Source organism: Carettochelys insculpta, chromosome 1 (assembly GCF_033958435.1).
Source record: "Carettochelys insculpta isolate YL-2023 chromosome 1, ASM3395843v1, whole genome shotgun sequence".
NCBI classification, from domain to species: Eukaryota; Metazoa; Chordata; order Testudines; family Carettochelyidae; genus Carettochelys; species Carettochelys insculpta.
The window spans coordinates 38,413,332-38,439,456 of NC_134137.1; the positions used below are offsets into that span (position 1 = coordinate 38,413,332).

The window sequence follows — 26,125 nt, forward strand, 5'->3', positions numbered from 1 at the left end:
AATAGTGCTGGATAGGTCCGACATACCTGGTTTTACAGACCAGATTCTACTTATTTGACTTGGGAATGAAGACATCCTAAAATTTCCTTCCCAAATGAAGGCTAAAGAATGTGGGGTAGCAGTATGGATCTTATTCTACTGCTGAGAAAGATTTGGTACAGAGCTTGTTATAGGAGATGTCTTGCCTCTGGGTCCTCAGTCTTTATGTCATCAACAGTCCAAGCAGCTGTCAAACAGCAAATTATTCTTGACACACTGTATTGAGTGAACAGGTTATGTAGTAGCTGTGCTTACATACAGAGGCATAGTTACAAAATATTTGTCATCAAGGCTGTTAGAAGATGTTAGTATATAAACAACAACAAAAATCCCCCTACTGAAACATGAGTGGCTGAGGAAATTCCACACCGCTCAGTCTGGGTAAGCTTTCAGAGGAAGGGAAGCAGTAATGTACTTGATCCTTAAAATTTGTCACTGAGCTGGTTTGTTGAGCCATGCAGTGTTTTTTTTTGTTTTTGTTTTTTTTAAGACATGAACCTATCAGTGCATGTCTAGCCCCAGCTATGTCCCATTATCTTAAGCAATATGTAAGCGTCCATTTTAAGACAGAATGAAGGTGCCAGCCCAACATATGGCAGGAATAAATGGGCTGGTCATTCCAGGTCTTTGGTGACCCATAGGTTGTTCTTGAATCTATATTTACAAGTTGGTCAGAATCTCAAGGAGGCAGTTAATCAAATGCTTCTAATTCAGCCACATGGCTAGATCCTGGTTTCAGTTACCCCCAGAGGAAACATTGAAAGCATGCATGGGAAAGTGCACTGAAGAATACGGCAGGAGCTGAGTGGTAATCATTAAAGTGTTCCTTTTCCGCGGTGGAGTTCGAGATGCTTGTTGCAAAAGGTATCTGGACCAGTAAGTGATACACATGGGAAAAGTATTAGAAGAATGAGTACACACAACAACTGTTGTCTAATAAACCAAGCAATCAGTTAAGTGCCTGCTACAGGAGTTGACATGGCACTATGTTGCTCTTGTTTGAGAACACCTTGCTATTGTCCAGCAATTCAGAGAGAGACAGAAATTACTCAGCAAAACTGTGTTTTAGCAATGTACTTTTTTTTTTTTAAACAATGAAATCCTCAGATGAATAAATGATAAAGAGGCACCATGACAAGAACAGGAACAGATTTTCTGCCTCATCACATAGATTAACTTTATTCTTCATTTTTAACAAGGCTAAACTTGGACAAGTTCATACATTTTGCACAAAACTGTTCACTAGCTTTAAAAACCAAATGACATCAGAAAGGTTAGTTAAAAGGTATTGTCCCTGTTGGAAATTGCATGTTGTCATCACCACCAGTACTTCTACTCGAAGATCAGGAACAAGGACAGCCAAGAAATAAAAAAAATTGTTCAAATATGGCTTATGACATACCCACTTCTGACAATGTGACTTGTATTAATAAAATACCAATTTAAGCAATTCTACCATATAAACATGGTAAATTACAGTCAGACTAGAAAGGGATTGGATGTTTAAATTGTAACATAAAATATGATACAAAGAACTAACTACCAATTTCGCAAACACATATGCATGTGTTCAATTTTATGCTTAACCAAATTAACTTTACCCACAAGCTTAAAGTGTTTGCATTAGATAAACACGACTAACCCTTTAATTTCTATGACTTTCAAGTAATGGTCACATGTTTAAGTAAATGAACTATTGACCTCTTCACCATGAACACAGCATTTTAAAGAAAAATAAATATGTATTGTTATGATGTAGGAACATTGTACATTACTTAAATAAGCTATATAAAAAGGACCTAACTATGAAAATGTAAGAATTGGTGAGGAAATTTTCTGTTCATAATACCACAGAAGAAACACCGTCATCATTAGGTTTTGGAAGACAAAATATTTTATTCTACTTCAGTTTCTTTGCTTTTATTGTCACAAATGTGATAAATGCATTTTACTTGTCAATGATCTTTTTTAATATAGTGAAAAAAGTTGTTGGATTGAAAATAGCTACATTGATTGAAATGCTCCTGAGCAAAGTAAAACTAATTTCTGAGGCTAAAGCATTTAGGCAGATTCAGATTTGGCTTGTGGATATAGACAGACAATTGAGGAAATACATTAGTAGCTTTTTGGCACATATCTACAATAAGATATAAAGAAGTTTAAGTACTACTCTCCCCTCCAACAAAACAGCTAAAGTGACAAGTCCACATTTAAATTGTGCAAGCCAGTTGTTCACATTTAAAGAACAAACCTGACTGCAGTGATAAGCACGAAAACATGACTTTAAAAACTTGCTTGTTCATTGAATTTGAAAAATTTTAATATTCTAAATACATTCATTCTCAGGCTAAGCAGTTATACAGTAAGTCATTATTGTAACCATACACAACCAAGTTATAAACCCCTGAAATATGGATTTATTATAGGAATACTGACAAAAAATGATACAAGTGACATATCAAAGTATCCTTAAACCTCAACATCAAGCATTTAATGGGCATTGGGAAATGCATCACTCCAACTAAAACCACCTCCTAGGACCATCTGGTTTAAAGAGAATTCATAAACAGGTCCCAATTACTTAAAAGGATGCACTTAAAAAAAAAAACAAACTACTTAACATTTAGGCTACATCTACACGAGAGGGTTTTTCTGGCAAAACTGGGCTTTTGTCTAAAATACCTGTGGAGTGTCTACATACAAAATATGCTTGTCAACAGTCTGTCGACAAAACTCAGCACATCTGCCGGCAGCATTATAGCTCTCTGTGTTCAGGTATAAGGTCTTTCTTGACAGTTTCCTGTAAACAAACCAGCCATATAACACTGAGGCCCTTTTCTCTATCAACAGGGCTTCTGGTTCACTGGGCAGCCCTGTTTGTCGAGCTTCCAGTCAGCTGTTCTGTCGAGAGAGGGCTGAGCAGTTTGGCTGATCTCTGTTGCAGATCAAAAGAGCAATCTGCTCTGTCAATCTGTTTTTACATGTAGACACAATCCACTGAAAGAAATCTTGCTGTGAAATCCCTTCCAACAGTCACGTCTGTCAACAGATGCTTCTTGGGTAGCCGTAGCCATAATGTTTTAACTTGTATTACAAGACTTTTGCAGAAGAATTAATCTTTCTGAGCCTCACAGGGTCTGAGCACACACCCAGCAATGATATCCCTGCTTAACTTCAGGAATTCAAGTTTTGCCTTTTCCAGCAGTTCAAAGCAACTACACAAACAGTTTCTGTTAATTCTTAGAACTTTTGGTGCAGCCTCCTTTCATGTACCTTATGACCCTTGTTCAGTCGGTGTTCTGGGGATCCTGAAATAACCCTCAAATGACTTGGCATTGCATCTCTGCAGGAGATTCAGAGTAATTTCCAAACAAAAGGCACTGTATTGTGGATGTAGTTAGAAGTACCAATAAAAATAGAATGTGTAGCTCTCCTGCTTGGGAAACAACATTGCAGACTGTACACATCAGCTGGACCTAAGCAAGGGTCTATTTTCTGAAAAGCCTGAAAACTGTTTAGTACAGCTGTAGTATGTGTGTGTGTTGACATGAGCCATTGTATAAGCATAGCAAACAAAATATTTCATTTCCTTTTGCAATGCTTCTTCACTTGGACAGAGCCATAAAAAAAGTGTAAAATTTACTGTATAAAGTGACCCCTGCAAGACTGCTCATGTGAACTGTCATTGTGTCCTGCATCTTGAACAGGAAAATTTAAAACGAGTACATGTCTATATTGTAGAGCAAGAACATGGAGACACTACTACTTTCGTCCCCTTATGTCTACTGTAAATTAGTTAATGAAGTCAGGAAAAAAAGTTACATCAGGTCTGAGTTTTGCCTTTCCTGAGCCTGGATAGAATGTGTGCAAAACAGTTATCACTTCCCTGAGGCATAGATCTTCAAGTCACATCTAGCATAGTCCCTGCCCCAAGGAGCACACTGTATTTTTTATTTCTTGCATTTACAGCATTTGGCACAATGGGGCGTTGTTCAGTGTTTGGAGTTGTGTGCTGCTACTACAGGATATACTAAGGCAGGGGTCATTCCCTCACTCATCTTGGACTGGCAGATTTTCTCATTAAATTCTCCTCCCTCTTCTTCACAGGTATGCCAAGAGTTCAATATGGTATCCATCTTCACTGATGGGAAAGTATAGTAACACCATCCCTCACAGATTTAAACACTGAGAGCTGGTATCAGATACCAAAATGAGGCAAGGGAAAGCCATTATAGGGATCAATACTGGGGAAGGAAATAACTGGAGGAGATTTAATAGCTTGCAATACACTGGATGTCAAATTATAAGATTGAATGGTCCCTTCTGGCTTTAAACTATTAAAAAAAACCCCACAACCTTTAGGAAGCAAAGGATAAGATGACTAGGTTTCTGAATGCTTCTAGTACTTTGTGTAAGAACCTAAATTACACTTGAAGCAAAGTCATTAAGTGTCCCCAGCTTTCCTTTTTAAAATATAAATTGCACTTGTTAATCAAAGAAATCCAGAGACTAAAAACTGTCCTAAGAATAGTACAGCAAGGCAGTGTATCAAACAGTATTAATGTTAGCACCATTTGATATCTGAGTTTTCTAGTCACACACATAAGGAGCCAAGAACATACTACTTTTTTAAAGTGGCCATATGTTTAAATGATGAAGCCCTGACTGGGTACTGGAGAAAAATGAAATTTTAAGGCCTTTGTCTCCAGCAGAAGATACATGTTGTGGGACAACCTATGTCTGATGCTATTATACAAATAATAGAATACCCCCAGAGCTTTAGGTGAACAGTCATTCCTTCTAACTTCTGTTGTATAAGACAATCATACCATCAGTAAACTACAGTGCCAGTAAAGCACATTTAAAAAAAAGAAAAACAACCAACCAATCCACAGCAAAGGGCATTTCTGTGAAAGAAAAATAATTGAAGTTTTGAATTTCAAAAGTAGACACCACACTCAAGGGATATCCTTCATGTTTAGGCCTTTGTGACAAATCTGGATCTTTATTGATCTGAAATAAATGCTATAAACATAACTCAAAAACAAACTCCAACTTTCAGTCTCAGAAGAGGTGTGGTTCAATGCCCATATCACATGTAACAAGAAAACTTCCTTTAAAAAAAAAGGAAAAAAAATCACTGTAAAGTCTTTTTATAAGTATGAAAATGCAACCCTTGGTTTTGTCTCATTAGTTTGTATAGAGATGGGCATAAAAAAATCCTGCATTTTCTTCAGAGTTCTTGCTATGACACTTGACGAACTTTTTGCCACTCAACAAATTCATCAAGAAGAACAGGCCCTGGAAATAGCAATATTCAAAGTTACAAGATGCAAAGCCTTGAAATACAATTAAAAAAAATTAAAAGATTTTTAGTTTCCTATTTAACTATGAAATCTAACCTTTTAGTCTAGATGGTGCTAGGTACTAATCATTATGATCGAATGTTCATGAAGAACATTAGTAAAATTATACCGTCCCAAAAACAAAAACAGATTAATGAGATTTGTATTTGGGAGCTGGAGAAAGAGAAGGGTTTGTTTTTTTTTTGGATAGTTTGAGTAGATTTTGCTGGAGGCAAGACAAAATTAACATCTTCAGAGGGTTATACCACAAATCAGGACAAAGCAAAAGGTAATTCTAAATATTGCAAATTCTCTAGAATAAACAGCAATATGAGATACCTTATTCAATAACAGCTGACTGTACTTTAGCTCTGGCTGGAAGAGAACCACGGATCATTCCCCAAGGATGGGAATCTACGTTGCGTCAGTTAAACAGTTAAATTGGAGCCCCAGCACTGGCTGAAGCGAGAGATCTTTTCCAAACCCAAGATTTCATGTAGCAGCTGACTACAATGGATCAGAGCCTTAGCTATTGTGAATTAGCATAGCTCTAGGTGCTTTAAGGCCCAATTAACTACCCCAATTAATGGCATGCCAGTTTTTCTTTTGATTTTGTTCTAAATTATATTTTGTACTTTAATATAAAGTTTCTTTTTTCAAAGCTTAAGTTTATTCCTGCAGAAAATTCAAAGTATACCATAATAATCAACATTATGAACACTTACATGCACCATCTTCATCGTAGTTGCTAAGATCTGCATGCACAGTTCTGCTGAATTCTAACACATTGTACCACTGATCCTTGTTCATAACTCTATACTTTGATTGCTAAGAAAAACAAAATTAATCAGACAGCCTGATAAAGTTACTTCAAATTTTAATATTTCTAGAGTCATCTTGAGTTATTTTGAGATGTACACAATTCCATTACTGGATGCAGTAAACTCTCAATTTAAACAGACTAATAGGGAGAAGGGGTGTCTGTTAATGCCAAAAGTTCATTAAATCTGAATGTTCAGGACTGGATGCACCTTGCAAGGAGGGAGGAGCGAGTGGCAGCCCTGGTTACTTCTCCAGCCCCAGTGGCTCTGATAAGTTACCAGAATTTTTTTTTTTTTTTGGGGGGGTGGGGGGAGGAAGAGGAGGGTGGCTGGCAGACAGTGTCCATTATTTTCAAAGTCAGCTAAATCAGGGGTCGTTAAATCGAGGTTTTACTTTGTTGCCGTCTCGTTTCATCAACTTACAAGATGTCCAAAGAAGGATATATCAGAGCACATAACACCAGCTAAAAAAACAAACTGAAAATTAGGGAGACTATATTCTGCAGCAGTCAGAGCACTTTCTCCCAAAAAATAGGTTGTGGATACTGTCCAGAAAACAGTATGTCAGGAGGCTCTAATGGCTGTTATTGGGAAGCTGGGACAAAAGGTGTGCTTTAAATCTTGCCCTGAGTTAAATTCAGCAAAGGAGTCACATTCCCTCCAGTCTATGAGATAAAGTAGAGTCCTCAGAGATACTCACTTTGGTCAGGTAGCTGCTTAAACGGTGGACAGGCACATTTAACTCCAAGGTTAACTTTTCATTATGAGAAGAAAGAAATTTCAGCTATTTATATCAGAGCTCCCTTTGGGTTGGACAAATGCAGGGGATTGGGAAAAAATGTTCTCTTTGGAAATATACTGAAACTATTACTATTTCATAAACAGCAAGCAGTTGTGTTGCAGCTGAGAGGCTAACATTGTATTAGGTCATATGGTTTCGTGGGTAAGACCAGCTTCTTCAGATGATTCAAGTCCAAGCATCTGAAGAAGATGGCCTTACTCACAAAAGCTAGTCTCCGTGCTGCTACAGGACTGCTTGTTATATGTAAAGCTACAAACTGACACAGCTCTCTCTCTGAGACTGACAACATTTATGAAACAATTGGTCGGAAACAGAAGAGCAATATAGCTGTACCCTCAAAAAGACGTGGATTAGCCTCAAAAGTTTTTCTTGCAGCAGGATACTGCAATGCCGTCAGGCAACAGAGACAACGTGTTATTCTTGAAAACAGTAAAAGAGTGCATACCTCCAAGTACTGATAAAATACTGAGAACAGTGGCCATGTTCTTCCAAGCAAAAGAGCTAACATAGATTTTGCAGTATCAATATCAAGACTTCGCTGGTCTTTATCCTAAAATTATAAAGAAAGGTGCACTTAGAAAAAATGATAAAGGAACTCGTACTCAAATATGCTAATGATCAGACAGACTTACCCTTGCAAAATCAAAGGCATATCTGTAGATATTCTTAAAGGATGAAATGTCATTCAGCTGTGACCGCAAAAAATCAAACTTACTTTGTAACTTTTCTGTGCAGTCACACCTTAAACAAAACCAAATACACAAATGTTAAATAAAAAATACATGAAGAACCCTTTATGCCAGGGTCAAGTTTGCTCCTACTACAAACATACTTGCAGAGGACAATAAGCCTATGTTTAAGAATTATTCAATATTTGCAAATCACGGGAATTAGGGATGCTCAGGATATGTAAACAGACTTTTGTTTTCCCAAGTACAGTTTAATTCTCTTCTTGTACTTTTTAAAATACATCATTTTTCATTACTGAAGGCCAGATTCTTACTTGTGTTTAGTAGCGTTACTCTGCAAGAATTTCAAGCTTAATGTAATCAGGTAGCATTAGGAGCTAGAAGGCGCAGTAAAATCCAGCTGTAAGTGAAGGCCTAATGGTGCACACCTTGTGTATACAAAATTGTCATTAGAATTACACAATGTAAGAGTTGCAGGACTGCTCAAGCACTATGCAAAATATCCTATTTATGTTTTAAAAGACTCAACTGAAATTTGAGGGCAAATACCGCAACATAAATTACTCAGTGCCCATTAAACTGAGACTGGCTGAAAAGATGGTTCACTAATTACAGAATTTACAAATACAGAAATTATTGCCCATGAAATCGTTCAGTTAAAAATAGCTTTGGAATATTTTTAGCGTGGCTCTTAAAAAAAAGAAAGTGTTTAGGCTAGATTCACCAACAAGAACAAAGAGAAGGGTAATTTTTACCTGTGAATCCCTCTGCAGGGATTTACTTCTAAGAAGAGCAGTTTGCTACATTAACTCTGCACTCCACTGGAGTTCTACTGCAGGGGATATACATGAGAAAGGCCCACAGCAGACCTGTACTGCATGCTGCTGAGATGATTTGCCTCCTTCCCAACCAGCATCTCCTACTCTGGGTTATGTTGACTTATTGTGTGCCATCCAGGGAAAGAATACTCTGACATTTTGCTCTGCCACAAGCTCTTACCTTGCAGACTTTTTGCTGCTAGTGAAGGGCATTAGTAGCTACACAGAATGGCACAGACCCTGGGCCAAATCTTCAGAGTGAAGAGATTATCAGTGCTCACTAAATAAAGTAATTAGCTGATCAGATTGAATATACCATAAGAATTAGTTTTAGGCTTAACCCATCTGTTAACCTCAACTCTGCACTATTTGTTTTGTAAAATATGGTGAGACACAAATATGTTTGTCAACTTTCAATTTGGACAATTGTCCTTAAATTTGAACACAGAACAGTTAAATTTAAAAACAAAACAAAACACAAGATGCATACATAGAAAGCATATCCTACTCTTTCATTGTTGTAACACTTGTCCCTACATTAACTGAAATAGATTTAAAAAAAAAAAAAAATCAGTAATACATATAGCTATGGTGTGTTGACTTTTATTTTGGGGGTCCACCTAAGGCAGATGCCACATAAAAATGCAATAATAGATTAACCATTGTCCATCAAATGGGTTAGACGGTACTGACATATGTCTTCTGTTTGAGCCTTTTTTACCCCACATGAAAGGGAAGAGAGAAAGCCTCTTTGTAGCTCCTGCCTCCAACTTTACTGTGATTGATCCAACTGAGCAGCGCTACACTGAGTGACTGGATCCATGCTTCCTATTTCTCCGGTTATGTTAAATAGCCCCTGTGACTTCTTCCAAGTTATTGGTTGATAGCTTATAAAGTGCCCCAGAACATGGACAGTTGCAGTGGCAGTAGGAGAGAAACACACTTTTGTTGCCCCAGAGGTACCACAATGTCAGCTGATCAATTAAATAAAATACCTGGTAGAAAAGTTCATTTGCTTTAAACTTGCTCTATTCTGTTGGACTACAGAAAAAGGGAAGAAGTGATGATGGGGAGGACATAAGCAAGAATGAAAGTTAAATGATACCTACATGAACATAAAAAATGATCATAATGGGTCACACCTACTGTCCATCTAGCTCAGTGTCATGTCTTCTGACAGTAAATAATGCTAGATACTTCTGAGAGAATGAACAGATTAGGGCAGTTTCAACTGATCAGTCTTCTGTCATCTAATGCTAGAGTTTGGCAGTTGGAGGTTGAGGGACACACAAAGCATGGGGTGGTCAAGACGCCAAGAGACACAAACAGGTATTGATGGACCTATCCTCCATGAACTTCCCTAATTTTTTTAAGCTCAGGCATATTTTGAGCTTCACAACATCCCCTGGCAATGAATTCCACATGTTGACCACGCATTGTATGACGTACCACATCTTTATATTTGTTTTAAAACTGTTGCCTATTAATTTCAGTGGGTAAACCCTAGTTCTTGCGGCATCTGAAGGGGTTAAATAACACTTCTTTATTCACTTTCTCCACATGATTCGTTATGTTATAGAGCTTTACCATAATCACTGTTTGGTCATTTATTTTCCAAGTTGGAACATTACCACCCTTTTTAATCTCTACTTCTATGGAAACTATTACCTACCTCTAATAATTTTTGTTCCCCTTCTCTACACTTTCTCCATTTTCATATATCTTCTCTGACAGAGTGACCAGAACTGCACGTAGTATTGACCATGTGGGCACACCATGGATTTATACAGTGGCATGAATGCATCTTCTGTCTTATTGTCTATCCCTTTCCCAATGGTTCCTAAAACGGTCCTAGTTTTTTTTTTGACAGCCAGTGCACACTAAGCAGAGGCTTTTAGAGGACTATTCATAATGACTAAGTTCTCAAGCGGTAACAGCTAGCTTATACAGTTGGGATTATGTTTTCCAATGTGCATTATTTTGCACTTAAATATTGAATTTGCTCTGCCATTTTTATGCCCAGTCACCTAGTTTTGTGAGATCCCTTTGTAACTTTTTGTGCTCAGTTTTGGATTTAATTATTTTGAGTAATTTTCTTTGCCACCTCACTACAGTGTTTACCTGCTTTTCTAGATCATTTATGAATCTGTTGAACAGGACTGGTACCAATACTGACCCTTGCAGGATACTGCAATTTACTATTTTCCATTGTGAAAACTGACCATTTATTCCTTCTCTCTCTTTCCTATCTTTTAATCCATTATGATCCATGAGAGGGACTTCCCTCTTATCCCATGACTTCTTAAAAGCATTTGATGTAGGAGCTTGTCAAAGACTTTCTGAAAGTCCAGATATCATCACCTGAATCACCATTTTCCACATGTCTATTGATACACTCAAATAACTGTAATATAGAGGTAAGACATGATGATTTCCCCTTATAAAAGCATTATTAACTCTTCTCCAACATATCGTGTTCCTTCTAGTCTCATTGTTCAGTTCTTTATTATAGCTTTTACAAATCTGCTTGGTCCTGAAATTAGCCTGACTGGCCTGTAATTGTTAGGATTGCTTTTGGAGCTTTTTTTTTAATTAGCTATCTTCCAACCATCTGGTACAGAGACTGATTTAAGCCATAAATTACATATCACAGTTATTAATTCTGGCTACCACATGGTAGTTAAAACAATAGTAGAAGAATTAAGAAGGACTAAAATAGCTATGGTTAAAAACAAAAGAAAAAAAGAGGTAAATTAAAAAGGGTAACAGTTGAATATGGAATTAAATTTAATTAAAATCCCAGATTTAAATTCTTCTACTTCCACATTAACTATATAGTTAAATATAAGATCTTAGAGGCAAGAACCTATCTTGAACATCTACAACGCTGAGTTTGGGGCAAGATATAAGTAATTGTTTAAAAAAAACAAAACAAAACAAAAACAAAAACATTATGTTAAAAATATTATTTAGGTTGCACAATAAAGTACTCCAAAGTTAGAAAGTGTTAGATGTACATGAATAACCTTAATTTTGCCCTCTTGTGCATCCATCTGTGTATTGAATGAGGCAGAGGACCTGTGAAAAAAACAGCATCCAATTACGTAATCAAAGACTGTTATCAGACTAAGCAGACACAAAGGGATTGAATTAAGGTTGAAGGAGCAACTGCAGCCCTGGCATTTCCTAACTTTGGAATGCTTGACTTTGCAACTTAAATAACATTCTTTTGAATATTTTTTAAATGTAATTTTCAAAAAAAAGTTCTTTAAAAGATTTTTAAACAAAACAGAGGGAGTTTGCATGGCAGGAGGGCAGTGGGTGGGAAATGAGTTACTGTGTCTAAGTGCTGATTACAAAAGGTTTTACAGAGTAGACCCCAGTATGACTCTCTCTTCCCCAGCACAAACTGGGAGGTGACGAATCCTGCACATATGATGCCCTTGCAGGGAACATGGGATACGGAAACCATGTGCCAGATCGGGGGATGATCCCAGATTTCTTTTCCCCAAATTATAGCTGCTCTAGCACCGTCCTAGAATCTCCATTGGAGTGTATGCTGTTGTTGCTATGGCAGTCCAGCCTTAGAATATACATGCCTAGTTATTATCTTGGCATGTGGTCAGACGTTTCCTGAACAGAGAGAGAGGAAATTGTGATTTTAATAGTATCTTGGCAAAAAAATAAATGGAATTTCTTGAGAGAAAGGAAACATTGCTCCAGACTCAGGGCTTTCCCTGTGATAATATCAAAGACCTGTGAACAAGCGAGATATATGACAGCTTCTCTAAGAAAACTCACCAAAATCTTTTAAAATGGAAAGCATTAGGCAACATAAAAATAGGTGGCATTCCCAGCCTCTTGCCTATAATAATATAGATGACTGACAGCATTAGAAACTAGATATTGAAATCCTCTGTTCCCTGAGTTGGCATGGTGCATGATACAACAATGCAAGTTTCCTCAGACTGCCCACTCAGATACCTCAACATTGGTACAGCTCCACATCCTCTCACTTGTGTGTCTGCTGATTAGGAGAATATTTCAAGATGGAGATTTTTGCTAAGTGAACATCAGTTTATTAGGATCTGAAATAAGACCACCAATTCATTTAAGAGAAATCATTAAATTAATGATTTGATGGCATATGGCTGGTACTCGCAGGCTACAGTTACACTAGCGGGTTTTATCAACAAAACTGGTGCAAAATCCACACACAAAATGCATTCTGTCAACAGTTTGTTGACAAAACTCAGCACTTTTGCCAGCAGCGTTCTGCCTCTCAGCCATGAAGCAAAACGCTGCTGTCAACAGATTCTGTTGACAAAAAAGCCATCTGGATGCTCTGGGGACCCTTCTCTCGACAGACAGGACATCCAGAACAATGGGCAGCTCTGTCTGCTGTGCTTCCAGGTACTTGTTCTGTTGAGAGAGCAGCCAGGCAGTCTGGCTGCTCTGTTGACTGAGCCGAGCACTCATCTGACTGGCTTGTGTGTGTGACCATACTCTATCAACAGAAGTTTTGTTGGGAAATCTCTTCCAACAGTAACTTCTGTCCACAGATTGCTATAGTGTAACCATAGCCCCAGTGATTGGCTGGGGCCAGGGTGATCTGGTGACCTATGAGCAAAGATGCAATATTTTATTACCTGTTTTGCATACTATCTAGAAATTGAGAAAAGTATAATTAATATCTGCTGCCTTAAACACAAATTTGAACACATTAACATATAGAAAATACTCTTACTGTAATGAGGTCATCCCCTTTAACCATTCTTCCTTGGTAAAAAATCCCATGCTTTCAGCCTCTAATTTCCAGGCTAAAACTAACATAATAATCTGGGGGAGAAACAGAGGAAAATATCAGTATATAAAGAAGTCACTAATTCCTATTATAAACTGATAGCTAGATGTTTATGAAGAACATTTCAAAATTCACATAATTAAGTGACTGTCCTACAGACTTGCAGGATTACAAAATATGAAATGTAGTGAAATTGATTAACTGTGTATGACACAATCTTTTCGCAATTCTACATTTCAGATAGTTAAGTATATCTGTTCTTTTCAAAATAAACTTAGTAGAGGTACTTAGAAACAAAACAAAAACCATCCCCACTGTAACCTTGAAAATAACAGGAGAAAACCCCCATAATTAAGAAGCCACAAGACCTTCCCCTTTTACTTAATTAAGTTTAAATTTAATCTTATGCAAAAAAAAGTTTGTTAATTTATTTATTTAAATTTCCATGAATGTTCTTTAGTAAAACTTACATTTTCAGGTTCAACACCAATGTCTTCACAGAACTTTTCCATTCCCTCTGGCCCCACAACTTCATCAGGACCTTCAAAACCAAAAATGAATCAGTCTAAGATAAATATAACATTAAAATTATAATTATAATTAAAATTATCTCTGCTAATGTTTAAAAAAAAACAAAAGATGATAAATGATTACACTTAAAAACTGACATTGAATGAATAAAAGATTACATTTAAGAATTGACATAGCATTACTTGTATCGTAAGCCTCTGTTGTTGAAAATGACCCTATCTGCAACACAAGGAACGGTGAAAAACAAAGAGCACCAGTTCTCATTAACAAGGTGATTTGATAATTCAGCAAGCTTTGACAAGGGCAACCACTATGATAATGACAGTTCAGGCACAGGGGACCGGTGATAGAGGGGTGCTCAGCCAGCAAAGGCACGTCCACACGGCCCCTGCCAACGGCAAAATTTTGTGCGCAAGTTTGCAAATGGTCCTCCATTTGAAATTTATTGAACTATCATTAGCATAGTGCTGTCAGCAGCAGTGCTGTGCTAACAGGCCATGCAGATGTGGCCCAAGAGTCCCTACAGCTATTTTGTCAAGGAAAGTATTCACTGAGGCCATATAGTTATTTTTATTATTATTAAGTACTGATTACATTACAATTAGCTTACATTTGGAGGGGAGGACTCAAGTTAAAGGAGATTATTTACCAATTAATAATTTTCCAGACTCTCATCTATTTATTATAAAAAGTACATTGAAAATGTTAATGTGATAACATTAGGGTCACGCCTACACTAGCCCCCTCCTTTTTGAAGGAGCACTGTTATAGGAAGAAAGAGCTTTCAAAGTCCGGGGTGGGTCCTTTCGAAAGGTTTGCGGCTGCCATTATGCTAATGGGCTGCAGCATATTCATGGCAGCGCCTCATTAGTATCTTCCCAAGTCGCTCATTACCATACCCCTTCCGAAAGGGTAGCCTATAGGTATTACGTAGTATATTTGAAGATGAGCTTGACTGGGATTGTAACTTTTGATTTTTTGCTATCTGCTACCCCTTTGTATATAACAAGGCCTCCAACAAGGAGGAAACGTAGCATCATGTTTTGGGTTTACAGAAACATTGTTAACTACGTACCTCACCCTACTACTTCAGATATGTTTGCTGAGTTTGTTCCAACAACTGTGGTAAGCAGGCTATTAATAAAGCTGGATGGGTATCTTGCTGATACTAAAACAATGTGTTACCAAATTACAAAAGGATGGATATTATGTTTTCAGAACAACTGTGGTCATATTGCAAATTTCAGCTTTTTGGGGTACATGGATATCCTTGTAAGGGTTTGAAAAACCTATAATTTTCCATGCAGTATAGCTACGTTTACTTAGCTATATCATCACTAGCATTCTGAATAACAATTCATTTTAATAATCTGTTAATTGTGATGGCTAATAGATGGGACCATAGTTAATGCTGAATATTGAAAATTACTGCTGTTTCAGGTCACAAGTGTACTACTGGCAGAGGGGAAAGTCAATCTGATTTGCAAACTACAACCACTTTTTCACAGAATTAGTACAGGGTGGCACACTGCTTTGCAAGTACTTGGCCTTCTTGAACAGACACAATCATATGGAATATATTTAATAGTGGAACATTCAGTCATGAAACTGTTAACACTTATGTGGAATTTTACAATAGCAGCAGCATTGACTTCAGTGGAAGTACATGAATGGTTTGCAGGATCAAAAACTTAGCACTTTGTAAAGGCACAAAGACCATTCAGTGTATTCCAACTTACTTGTGGTCACATGTTTTTTCCTCACTACAAAATATATTTTAAAAAAACAGATTAAATGTTTAGATTAGAAAAGGTAATTGCATGCTTAAAACAATTTGTCTAATGGTTATTGTAAAAATACATTTTTAAATGAAATAGATACATTAACAAAGTTCAAGACTGCATATTGCATATGCATTTAGTTTTCATAATCTCTGAGAGGAAGCTATGTTATAATATGTGTAGCTTCACAAAGAACAAGCAGTCCTACAGCACCTTAAAGGCTAACCAATTTATTTGTTAGGTATTATGCTTTTGTGTTTTCTGTCTTCATTTTCTCCAAGACAATCCTATTGAACACTTTTTCTAGAATAGACAAAAAATGTGATGCCCCTCCAAGTTCTTTCATTCCTTTCTTGCATCGCCTTTCTTTGGAAGCTTGATAAGACACCCATATTTCCAGTATTGTGGAATCTCTTCAGTGTCTCAAAAAGATTATAGCTCATATTGACTGATGTCTCACTACCTGCCTTGATTGCTTCTGCAGGGATGCTGCAAGGACCAGGTGCTTTTCTACTTTTTCAGGTGAGCAATGGATTCTCTGATTTCTTTTCTTGTAGGTCTGTTACTGTTAATTTGTAGAGGCATATTTGCAGGTGGTAACTCTGGAAGTTCCATGTAGGCAGGGTGGTTCAGTATCTCTTCAAAGTATTCCTTCCATCTACTGTACAGCTCACTTGGGTTCATCAGCACACACCATTCCTAATCCTGTATTGGCTGATCCAATGTATGTCGTGACCCAGCTAGCTTCCGTGTGATGTCACACAGCTCTTTCAGGTTTCTCTGTTCTGCATCATGTTCCACTTCTTGTGCAAGCTTTTCCACAAAGTTCTTCGTGCCCCGTTTTACAGCCTCTAACTTCTCTGTTGGCATATGAATACAGTCTCTGAGCTTCCACCTCACTTGCTCTTGTTTTGCTCTTGTTGATTGCTGATTTTCTGTTCTTCCATTCCTTCATTTTCTCAGAGTTTCTGCTGTGATCCATTCTTTGTGACACCTCTTTCCCAATGTTTTATCACAGGTCTCTTCCTAGGCTGTGTTGGTGTCTTCCCAAATTTGTTCCATGTTAGCATCTTCTGGGATAGGGTTTGTCAGAAGTGCATACCTGTTGGACAGCTCCACCTAGAAACCAGCTCTTGTCTCTATATCCTTCATCTTCTCTGTGTTGAATCTCAATCCCGGCTTGATGGCTTTTGTGGTTTTACCTCTTGAGTTTGAATTTGAGTTTTATCATGACTAACTGGTGGTCTGAATCTACATCTGCTCCTCTTCTAGCGCAGACATCCTGCATCGATCTTCTGAAAGATTAGACAGCTCAGTGAAGAACAGGCAGGCTTCTGAAGCGAGAGATTGTGTGCTGATCTTTCATTGGTCCTATTAATGATAGGTGACTTCCATCCCCCCTTTTTTGTATCTTACCCATAAAAGTTCATTAACTAACAACTCTCAAAGTGATCACAGAACAGTCGCTTGAATGGAACTCCCCACCCCAATACATAACCTTTTTAGATTTCAAAAAAGCTTTCAACAGCATTGATAGATACATTTTGTGGAAACTGCTGCATCCCATCCAAAATTATTAACCTGGTCCATTCAACGTATGAACCTTCAGCATGCCAAGTTGTTCACAATGGTGTCTTGACGGAAACATTCAGCATATTCTCAGCAGTGTGACAAGGGTGCCTACTGTCACCTTTCCTGCTCTTGATCACAACGGACTAGATTATGAGAAGGACAGCAGGTGGCCATTCACTTTTCAAACAGCCAGAGGATGTTGATTTTGCTGATGATGTCACCCTCCTTTAACAGACATGGAAGAAAAGGTCACAACACTAGACAAAACTGCCTCAGTGACTGGACTGAGCATTAACAAGGGAAAGACCAAAACAATGAGGATCAACCAGTCCAACAATACCACCACCATGCTGGCAGAGGATGACGTGGAAGATGTGGAGCAGTTCACCAACTTGGGAGTATTATGGGTAGAAACAAAGGAACAGGCAACGATATTAATGCCAGGATAGTGAAAGTAACAGCTGCATTCAAGACTCTTTGTCCCATATGAAGTTCACAGATAGCATCTGTGATGACAAAACTGATCTTCAACACATATATGAAAAGTGTGCTCCTGTATGGATGCAAGACTTGGTGTACAAAACAGTGTTCAAATCACAAGCTACAGACATTCATAAGATGATGCCTGAAGTACATCCTTTGAAGTAAGTGGCAAGACTTTGTCACAAATGAGGAGATCTGGAAGAGAGCAGGACAAGAACTATTCGATAATCAATTCAGGAGAAGAAAGTGGGGATGGCTATGCCACACTCTCAGAAAACCATCATCCAGCGTAGTCCATCAAGCTCTCACATGGAACCCACAAGGAAAAAACAAAAGAGGAAACCTCTTACAATGTGGAGAAGAGCTACTGAAACTGAAAGACAACTGGGGTACTCCTGGAGTCAGCTAGAAGTTTTGTCTCAAGGCAGACTGAAGTGGGGATACTTGTAGATAACCTATGCTTCACTCGGAGTAGAAGGGATTAAGTCAATGTGCGTTTGTGGGTAAGACCTACCTCTTCATATCTGAGTAGAAAATAAAAATACACAGCTTACATAGCAGGGGGTGGGGTGGAGTAAGGAAGGAAGGAAGGAGGCAAAAAAACCTTTTAATTTACTTCTTCCGCTGGTCCTATTAATGATAGGTGAGTCCCATCCCCCCACTTTTTCATCTTACCCATGAAAGCGCATTACCTAACAAATAAATTTGTGAGTGTTTAAGGTGTTACAGGACTGCTTGTTTTTAGTTTTCATAAAAACATTACAAATTTAGGGAACAAAAGCCGTTGAGACAAAAATCATCTACTTTTCTACTGGAAAGATGTGGCAGAACCCTGGCTAACGTGCCTCAAATGTAGTTTGGAGGGGCCACCATTTGGGGTGAAATGGTATTTTGCTTCTCAATTATTTTTTTGTGGAGACTACCAAAAAGGCCATTAATTAGTATCAGTTGTAATAGGGATACTTCAGTTGGTTTTGTCTACTAGGAACTGGATCATTTCATATTGGCCAGCAAACAATAATGATTTGGGCATAAACTGTTTCACCTGGATTTTCATCAGTAATCTAGAGGAAGGGCTCAGTAAACTATGAGCAATTTCCTAACGCCCAATTTCTATCTGTTTACTAGTAAACAGCAGCAAAAAATGCCTAATAAATTACATAAAGCACATTGGCCACGTCTACATGAGTGGCTTTTCCCGGCAAAACTGGACTTTTGCTGGAAAAAAACAAAACAAAACCACAGACCATCTACATGACAAATGTGCTTCTTTGCAATTATTATACTTCTGCACGTTCAGGTATAATGCCACTCTCAACAGTGTTCTGTAGATGCTCTGTGGCTCTTTTGTCAACAGACAGGGCTTCCAGTTCACAGAGCAGCACAGTTTGCAGAGCTTCCGGTCAGCCATTCCGTCAAGAAAAGGGCCAGGCTCTTTCTATCTGCTTTTATATGTAGAGGCAGAAGCTTCTTGTGTAGACGTGGCAAGTTTTTGTTAAGATGAGTTCAGCAGGTTTACTATAAGAAAAATGGAACTTAAACATTTAAAACAAAGCTACAGACTAACACAGCTTTTTTGTTTCAAATATTGATGTTTCTGAGGTTCCTTTGTCAGTTTGCTGTCCTAAATAAAAGGAAAAAGTTAAAGTGTGGTATTATGAATCAAAGCACAATTCTTTTTAATGCCACCCTCATGTTTTAAATAACAAAACTGAGTCACACAAAAGAGAATCAGACGGTTCACCCTCTGGAAAAATTTTTCACGCCCCGATTTACTGTTTTCTTTTCTCCACAAATCAAAATGAAGGACATTTATATGGCTTCTGGACATGCACAGTGCACAATGCAATATCATATCATTTTCACTAAGGCCACAATAGGATCATATAGACAAGGAGGAGTAGATGAAGAAGAAGAGAGGTGGGTTATACAGAAGTCAGAGGACTACTTTTTAGCTGGATATACAACTGTACAAAGAAGAATCAATTCATGTGTCTTACGACTTATTTATTCAGAAAAACATCAATGTGGAAAAAAAATGAATGTGAATTTTAACTGAATATCAGTTTGTTAATTTCAATCAGACCCATATGATTTTAAACATCTCTGTGGTTATTACCATACCTGCATATTCATAAAACCAAGCCAGGCACTTCTTGCTTGAAAAATGTTCCTCTCCACTTATCACTTTACCAGAGACTTGCGATCTGCAATAGCTTATAAAAGTACACATACAAATATGTCTAAAATGTTATATTCATTGCTTCTTATGTTTAAAAAAAATGAAGTATTTGGAATTTAATAGAAAGTAGTCATTACTAGTCAGAACTACACCAAAAACGTGTTCATGAGCACTCAGAATACACGGAATTTGTTTCAATGGCAAAAACTTCACACAGGATTTAGAATTATGTAACTCCTCCATGGCAACATTAAAATCAGATGTGTCAAGCAAGAAAAGATGGTTCCAATCTGTAGGATGCTGAACAGATTTATCACCCAATAAAGAATTGCAAAATCCACTGGAAATTCAGTACTTTGCAAGCTCAGACCTTAATGGACAATCTTAACGATGTTCTGCAGAAAAGCATCTATCAATTTGAGATTTTAAAATAAAATAATTTGGAATAGAAACAGAGGCTATGTCTACACTAGACAGATCTGTCTACAGGAGTTACTGTTGGAAGAGATATAGATGTGCCCAGTGAGTCTTATTTATTTCCTCTCCTCATATTAATATATTTAATTTTTAAAACAAAACAAAGCCTACTGGTCCTAATGCACAACATCAGAGCATACTAACTGGTAACCTTTTGTCATGTGCTATGCCTGCACTAGAGAGTTTTGCAGACAAAACTGAGGTTTTGTAGACAAAACTTGCAGAACATTTACACACAAAATGCATTTTGTTGACAGAAACTATGGACAAAAAAGCTGTGTAGGTGCTCCAGGGTGCCCTTTTGTCAACAAAGCAGATCAAAAGATTGATCCGCTTTTACATGTAGACAAGATCTGTTGACAGATGTTTTGTCAGAACATCTCTCCCTACAGTAACTTCTATAGACAGATGCTTCTAGTGTAGATGCAGCCATAGTGAAAACTACCTTATCCATACAGTTTTTTTTGCTAGTTTCTAATGCATGACAACCCCTTACTTGTCACACTGTAACTACTAATCTTCCTTATTAATTTGTGAGAATACTTTCAAAGACTTCTTTAAAGTTCAGATAACTTCAGCCAGTTTAGTAGTTCTCTTCCACTTCCTATTTTACTGATGTGTTCAAAAAAATTCTACCAGATAAGAGAGGCACAATTTCTCTCTACAGAAAGCATACTGGTTAGTACCTAGCACTTTATGTTTAAGTGGGTAATTTATAATGTTCAATTATTGCTCAGATTTGTTTATCTGGTACTGAAGCAAAAGTGGCCTTTGGAAAAGGACAACTGTAGATACTCAGAAGACCTCTGGTCTATTTGTTTTAATTAAATGCTTCTTATTGCTTTTGGGCATTTTTGGCTTCCCTGTGTATGGGGATGGGGGGAGGGAAGGGTCAGGGAGAGGGTGAACCCTGTTGGCCTACTCCCTCCCTACCCTGGAGATTAAGGATACTGTGAAGTCTCATCTCCCAGACCTAAAAATTAGCAGTAGCAATGCAGCGAACAAGACCACCAATACTGGGAGCAATCCAACCTCTGCAGTAAATGTCGTCATTACGCAAAACAGGAGACAAGAAGTAGGGTTGTGGTTGCCTCCTCAAGCTTGTTGAATAAACCAAACACGGAGGCCATGCCACAACATGCAAGGTTTGTCTGTGATCCCATTATGTTGAGCTGTCACTGTACCACGTGCTGCACTGAATGAAGGGCTGCACCACCCTGCTGCAAAACTACACCCCCTGTTAGAGCAACTCGGTGACATGTGTTAACATGCCATGACATAATGGGATGTCAAGTGACGTCACGACTTGAAGACACATGTTGCTAGGCCACAACACGCTTCAGGTCTCCTCTGAACTGTGACTACAGGGCACGGTGCCCCCACCCCCGCGTATCCTCAGCACGTGCCCCTTGTCACCGTACAGCTCCGACACCCCGCTGCCCAGCAACGCCGCAGCCTAGCGACGCCGCAGCGGGGACCCGGGGGGCGGAGACACGGTACCTGCCCACTTTGCATTTCTTGAGGCCGGTCTCTTCTGGCACCGACGCGGATTTTCTCTTCTTCTTCACCGGCATCTTCCTGCCTCAGGGAGCAGGCGGGGCCGCCCCGCTGCAGGCAGCCGGGCCCTCAGGCGCAGCCCCCCAGGGCACAGCCCCAGGCGCCTCCGGGGGACGGGGAAGGGAGCCCCGTGTTCCCCGCCCTCACCAGCCGCCCGGGCCTCGTCACTGGCGGCCGCTTCTACCCCGGCGGGGAAAGTACGTGTCCCGCTACGGCGGGGAAGGAAGGACCCAGCAGCCCGACCCGGACACAAGCCGGGAGCAGGAAGTGACAGCAGCGCGGGGGCGGGGCTAGCCGTGGGGGGCGGGGCTGAGACACCCACTCGGGCATGCGCGCGCGCGCTGCCCTGAGCCCCTGGGTAGGGCTCTGGGTCTTCACCTGCAGGTGCGCGCGTTGCCACCTCCGGTGTCCTGCCCTAGAGGTGTCCCCGCACGCCTGTCCTAGGAGCAACGTCCTTTGGCGGGACAGATGCCTCCCTCTTTCCCGACTCTGGGGCTTCTGGGCCGCTGGTTGCCTGCTGCAGGCAGGGACCTGTCCCATAAACACGCATCAGGTCCGTCCCTGACTCCAGCAGTGAGGGCAGGGCAAGTCCCGCGGCCGGATCCCCGCTCCCCCGCCGAAGGCGGACAAGCCCCTACCCTGGTCCCCCGTGGGAGCGTTGGGCAAATCGCGGGCAAGCCCCGTACCGTGTGCGGGGACAGCCCAGGTGTGGGGTGCGCTTTTTCACCCCTACCCCCGCCATATTAAAGCCCTTGACCAGAGCATCTGTAGCCCCAGGGGTGTTGGGTGAGGGGTGGAGGTGGCCACGACGGTTCCAAGTTGTTTTTCCTGTTTTTGCTCGTCCACCCAAGTGTCCCTAGTCTGCCTACAACACTGAGTGCAAAGGAGGCTCCTGAATCCTTCAGTCGGGATGAGAGCTGGACAAAGATAAGACAAATTGTTTCCAAACTTTTTGTCTGGAAGCCAGTGGAGTTGCTGAGACACTCTAAAGGATGAAATCCTTCACTTGCTACATGTGACAGCCCTTAGAAGCGATGGGGATCTATTAGTGAAGTTCTTTTTCAACTTTTTTTTTCATTTACTGACCCTACAAATTTTAAAATGGTGGCATTAACCCCTTTTGGAGATCTTAGCCTCCATAGCCTCCAGACCACCAGCTGAAAACTGCTGTTATGTGTAACGATAGCATTTTGCAGATACCATAGACCAGGGGTCTGCAATCTGCTGCTTTGGAGCTGCATGTGGCTCTTTAAGGACTTCTTTGTGGCTTCCAATGCTGTAATTGCAAAGTTTTTTTTAAAGTCCCTCCTTATTATTATTGATACGTGGTGTGTGATTAAAGCCCAGAAATGAACAAATCTTATCTAAATAGCAAATGGTATATTATTTCCAAATGTTGAATAACTCCCCCTTTATAATGTGCTGTGTAGTATGGGAGATAATACTGTATCTGTGTTTTGATCATGTTGCAAATAAAGTCTTGATTTCAAAAAGGAAAAGGAAGCTTGTGGGACTCCTACTCTGGAAGGCAGCAACATTTGTCTGCTGGAGGGCAATATGCATTTTAAGAAAGAGGACTGAACCTAAATGTGAAATAACATTGGCATAGTTAAAATGGGGTTGGAATAGCTTAAAAAAAAGAGGAAAATCAAAGATGAAAACAATTTTAAACCAAATGGACCCAATTCTTTCCATTTATATAGAGTTTCACTGGGCTCCCTTTGTCTTATTTACAATGAGAAATTCACCAACAACAAAAAATGTAGCCTCCAGAGAACATGTAAAAAGTTTGCCAATGTCCTGCTGTAAACATGTTTTATAAATCATTGTGTATTCACTGTTCTTAAAATAGGTGTTACAAAAAGTATGGTTTGGTGTTCCTTATTTAGAACTGTCTCATATTCACACACGTTGTGGCTCTTGCATTACTGCATTTTTTACTGGGGAAAAAAATGGCTCTTCTTGCTATTTTGGTTGCCGACCTCTGCCATAGACCAGTCTCTGGACCCCCAAGACTCCAGAGACGACAGATTGACAACCACTGTACTAGACAAAGGGAACGGGAAGCTGGTAGATGAGTGATTTTCAACCTGTGGCCCATTTCCTGCCCAGTCAATACATAGCTAGAGGCCATGTGACCAGTGTTCCTTCTAATTTTTATGTCCACATGTGGAATGAATTTTGTTTTATGCATAGGAATGTGGAAGCAAGAATCTGAGGAATGTGTTCTTTACAGATCACTTACATGGAAGGGGAAGAGTTTCAGAGTATATATGTAAATAAATAGTTGCTTTGTTAGCAAGACCTGAGGGATAGCAGATGAAGCAGTGGTGTTTTGCCTATTGTAAGCAACTTGTTGTAAGGCCACAACTTATGTTATCACCCAGTGTAAGAACTGTGGAATATCACAATACTTTAGGTTATTGAGGGGATACAAAGCAGTTATCACTACTGTGTACGACGTGGATAACACAGGGCTCCCCTCAGCATGTGGAGCAGAAGTGGGAGAGCGGGGAATGGTTGAACTAGGTTGGAGTCTGCTAGCCCTGCAGCTAAAAGTGTGGTTTAACTAATTCTCCTGCCCTCCCTGTTCAAAGACAGAACTAAAGTCTAGAGCAATGTTGGTATCTCTAGTTATTCTGTGAGAATCTATCCTGGTGGAAACAGATTCTCGTGGCTAGGCTGAGAGCTAAAGTCACTAGCAGCTGAAGTCATGGAGAGCTGAAATCACAGCATTTGGTCTAGAACCAAACCTACAAAGCAGTGGACAAGCAGCTGGCAGGGGTAGTTGGTGGAGAGCAGCAGGAGCTGAGATGGAGGTACATTCTGTAAGTGGGATTGTGTGGGTAAAGAGCTCTAAACCAGGGACCTGGCTCAGCAGTCTCTGGGATCGGTGCCTTGCTTGATGGGGTTCTCCTTTCCTTTGTTTAGTCATACTGCACATGTCACCGTCTAAATTTATGTTAGGTTATTGTTACTAAACAAGCTGTTTCTATCTCAGACTCTGTGCTTGTGAGAGGGGAAGAACTGACTTTACAGGCACCCAGCAGGTAGGGTGAGATTGTTCCAGGTTACTGGGTGGGTGCTTGAGCCAGATGGTTGCATTATTGACAGAATCCCCTAAAAATTGAACTTGGCCCTTCTTTCCATCACCTGCCATTAATAGAAGGGTTACACCTATAAGTATGTTACTGTTATTATGTATGTGTATTCATACTAATATACTGATTAATAAAGTTTTTACATTCTACATATTTTCTGACGTGCCAAAAGTTTTTTTATATGAACATAACCAAAATTTCCATTGGTTTGGATTACATTAGATAAGTTTGGACCCTGCTAATTGCTGCGAGGAAAAGTGTGGCCAGACCTAAAAAGTTTGCTCACCTGTTTTAAGATGCCACAGGACTCCTATATTTATGGATACAGACTAACACCCTACCCATCTGCTTAGGATGACCATCCATCCTGTTTCTACTGGACAGTCCCTTAATTAGGATGTCTCACGTGTTCCAACTTTTTTTAAGAAAATGGGCAGATTGTCCTGTATTTTGTGGGGATCCTGTTCTCCCATGCCCTATGCCTCAGCACTGCAGCTCTTGCTGCAGAGGAGGTCCTCTGTGGGGCAGCTGCCCCATTCCCCTGCACTCCATGGTAGCAGCTCCTGCCTCATTTCGTTGGTGCGCACACCTAGGTGAAGCAACTCCTGCTGCCAGGGACTCCTGTGATATGGTAGCTGCTGCACTACCTGATCGCCCCTGTTGGTAGGCTGCAAGGCCCCGACTCTCAGCAACCCCATTCCAGAAGTTGCAGACCCTCTATCCTCTGCTCTCCCTCCTTGGGAGGCTGTGGATACCCCATCCCTGGTGGCTCACAGTGGGTCAGCAATCCCCATCTCCTAGGAGCCTTGACACACGACAACAGCCCCCCCCCCCATCCCTGGAGGCCCGTGTCCCATATTTGCTATAGGGCAACGCGGTCACCCTACCCCAACACTCGTGCACGTAGCACTTTAGCGGGGGGGGGGGGGGGGGGCAGGCTAACATTTTAAAGGAGGCGAGCAAGCTGCAGGAGAGGGCGGCGGGCTAAGGCGGCACCCGAGCAATGCTCAGGGTTTGCTAGAGGGCAGGCCACACACCGCGGGACGCTGGGGTGGGCGGAGAGCGAGGTTGGGGCTAGCGCTGCGGCCTGCGTGCGCTGCCCACTACAACGAGACAGCCCAGC

At 40.0% G+C, this 26,125-nt stretch overlaps 1 protein-coding gene across 3 annotated transcripts; it reads right to left on the reverse strand.

The window, feature by feature from the left end:
- Nucleotides 1-1,203: 1,203 nt before the first annotated feature.
- On the reverse strand, nt 1,204-22,168 carry DCUN1D5 (defective in cullin neddylation 1 domain containing 5). 3 transcript variants are annotated; one of them, XM_074984691.1, is made up of 8 exons: nt 21,845-22,168; nt 19,810-19,901; nt 13,789-13,859; nt 13,262-13,353; nt 7,640-7,748; nt 7,453-7,557; nt 6,110-6,212; nt 1,204-5,340 (listed from the first exon to the last, which is right to left on the reverse strand). In XM_074984691.1, the coding sequence occupies exons 1-8, from the start codon at nt 21,916-21,918 to the stop codon at nt 5,285-5,287; spliced, it is 702 nt and encodes a 233-aa protein (XP_074840792.1). In that variant the 5' UTR covers nt 21,919-22,168; the 3' UTR covers nt 1,204-5,284. The 3 variants fall into 3 exon arrangements, with proteins under 3 accessions (XP_074840792.1, XP_074840801.1, XP_074840810.1); XM_074984700.1 differs by lacking the exon at nt 19,810-19,901; XM_074984709.1 differs by lacking the exons at nt 19,810-19,901; nt 21,845-22,168 and adding an exon at nt 11,541-11,592 and having other exon boundaries at nt 13,789-13,817.
- Nucleotides 22,169-26,125: the final 3,957 nt, after the last annotated feature.

Coding starts and splice junctions, on each gene's coding strand:
- DCUN1D5 (XM_074984691.1), bottom strand. CDS start 21,918: ATGCCGGTGAAGAAGAAGAGAAAATCCGCGTCGGTGCCAGAAGAGACC. Junction 13,860..19,809: donor TTGGTTTTATGAATATGCAG/GTATGGTAATAA, acceptor TTGGTTTTGAAG/GTCCTGATGAAGTTGTGGGG. Junction 7,558..7,639: donor ATGCCTTTGATTTTGCAAGG/GTAAGTCTGTCT, acceptor TTATAATTTTAG/GATAAAGACCAGCGAAGTCT.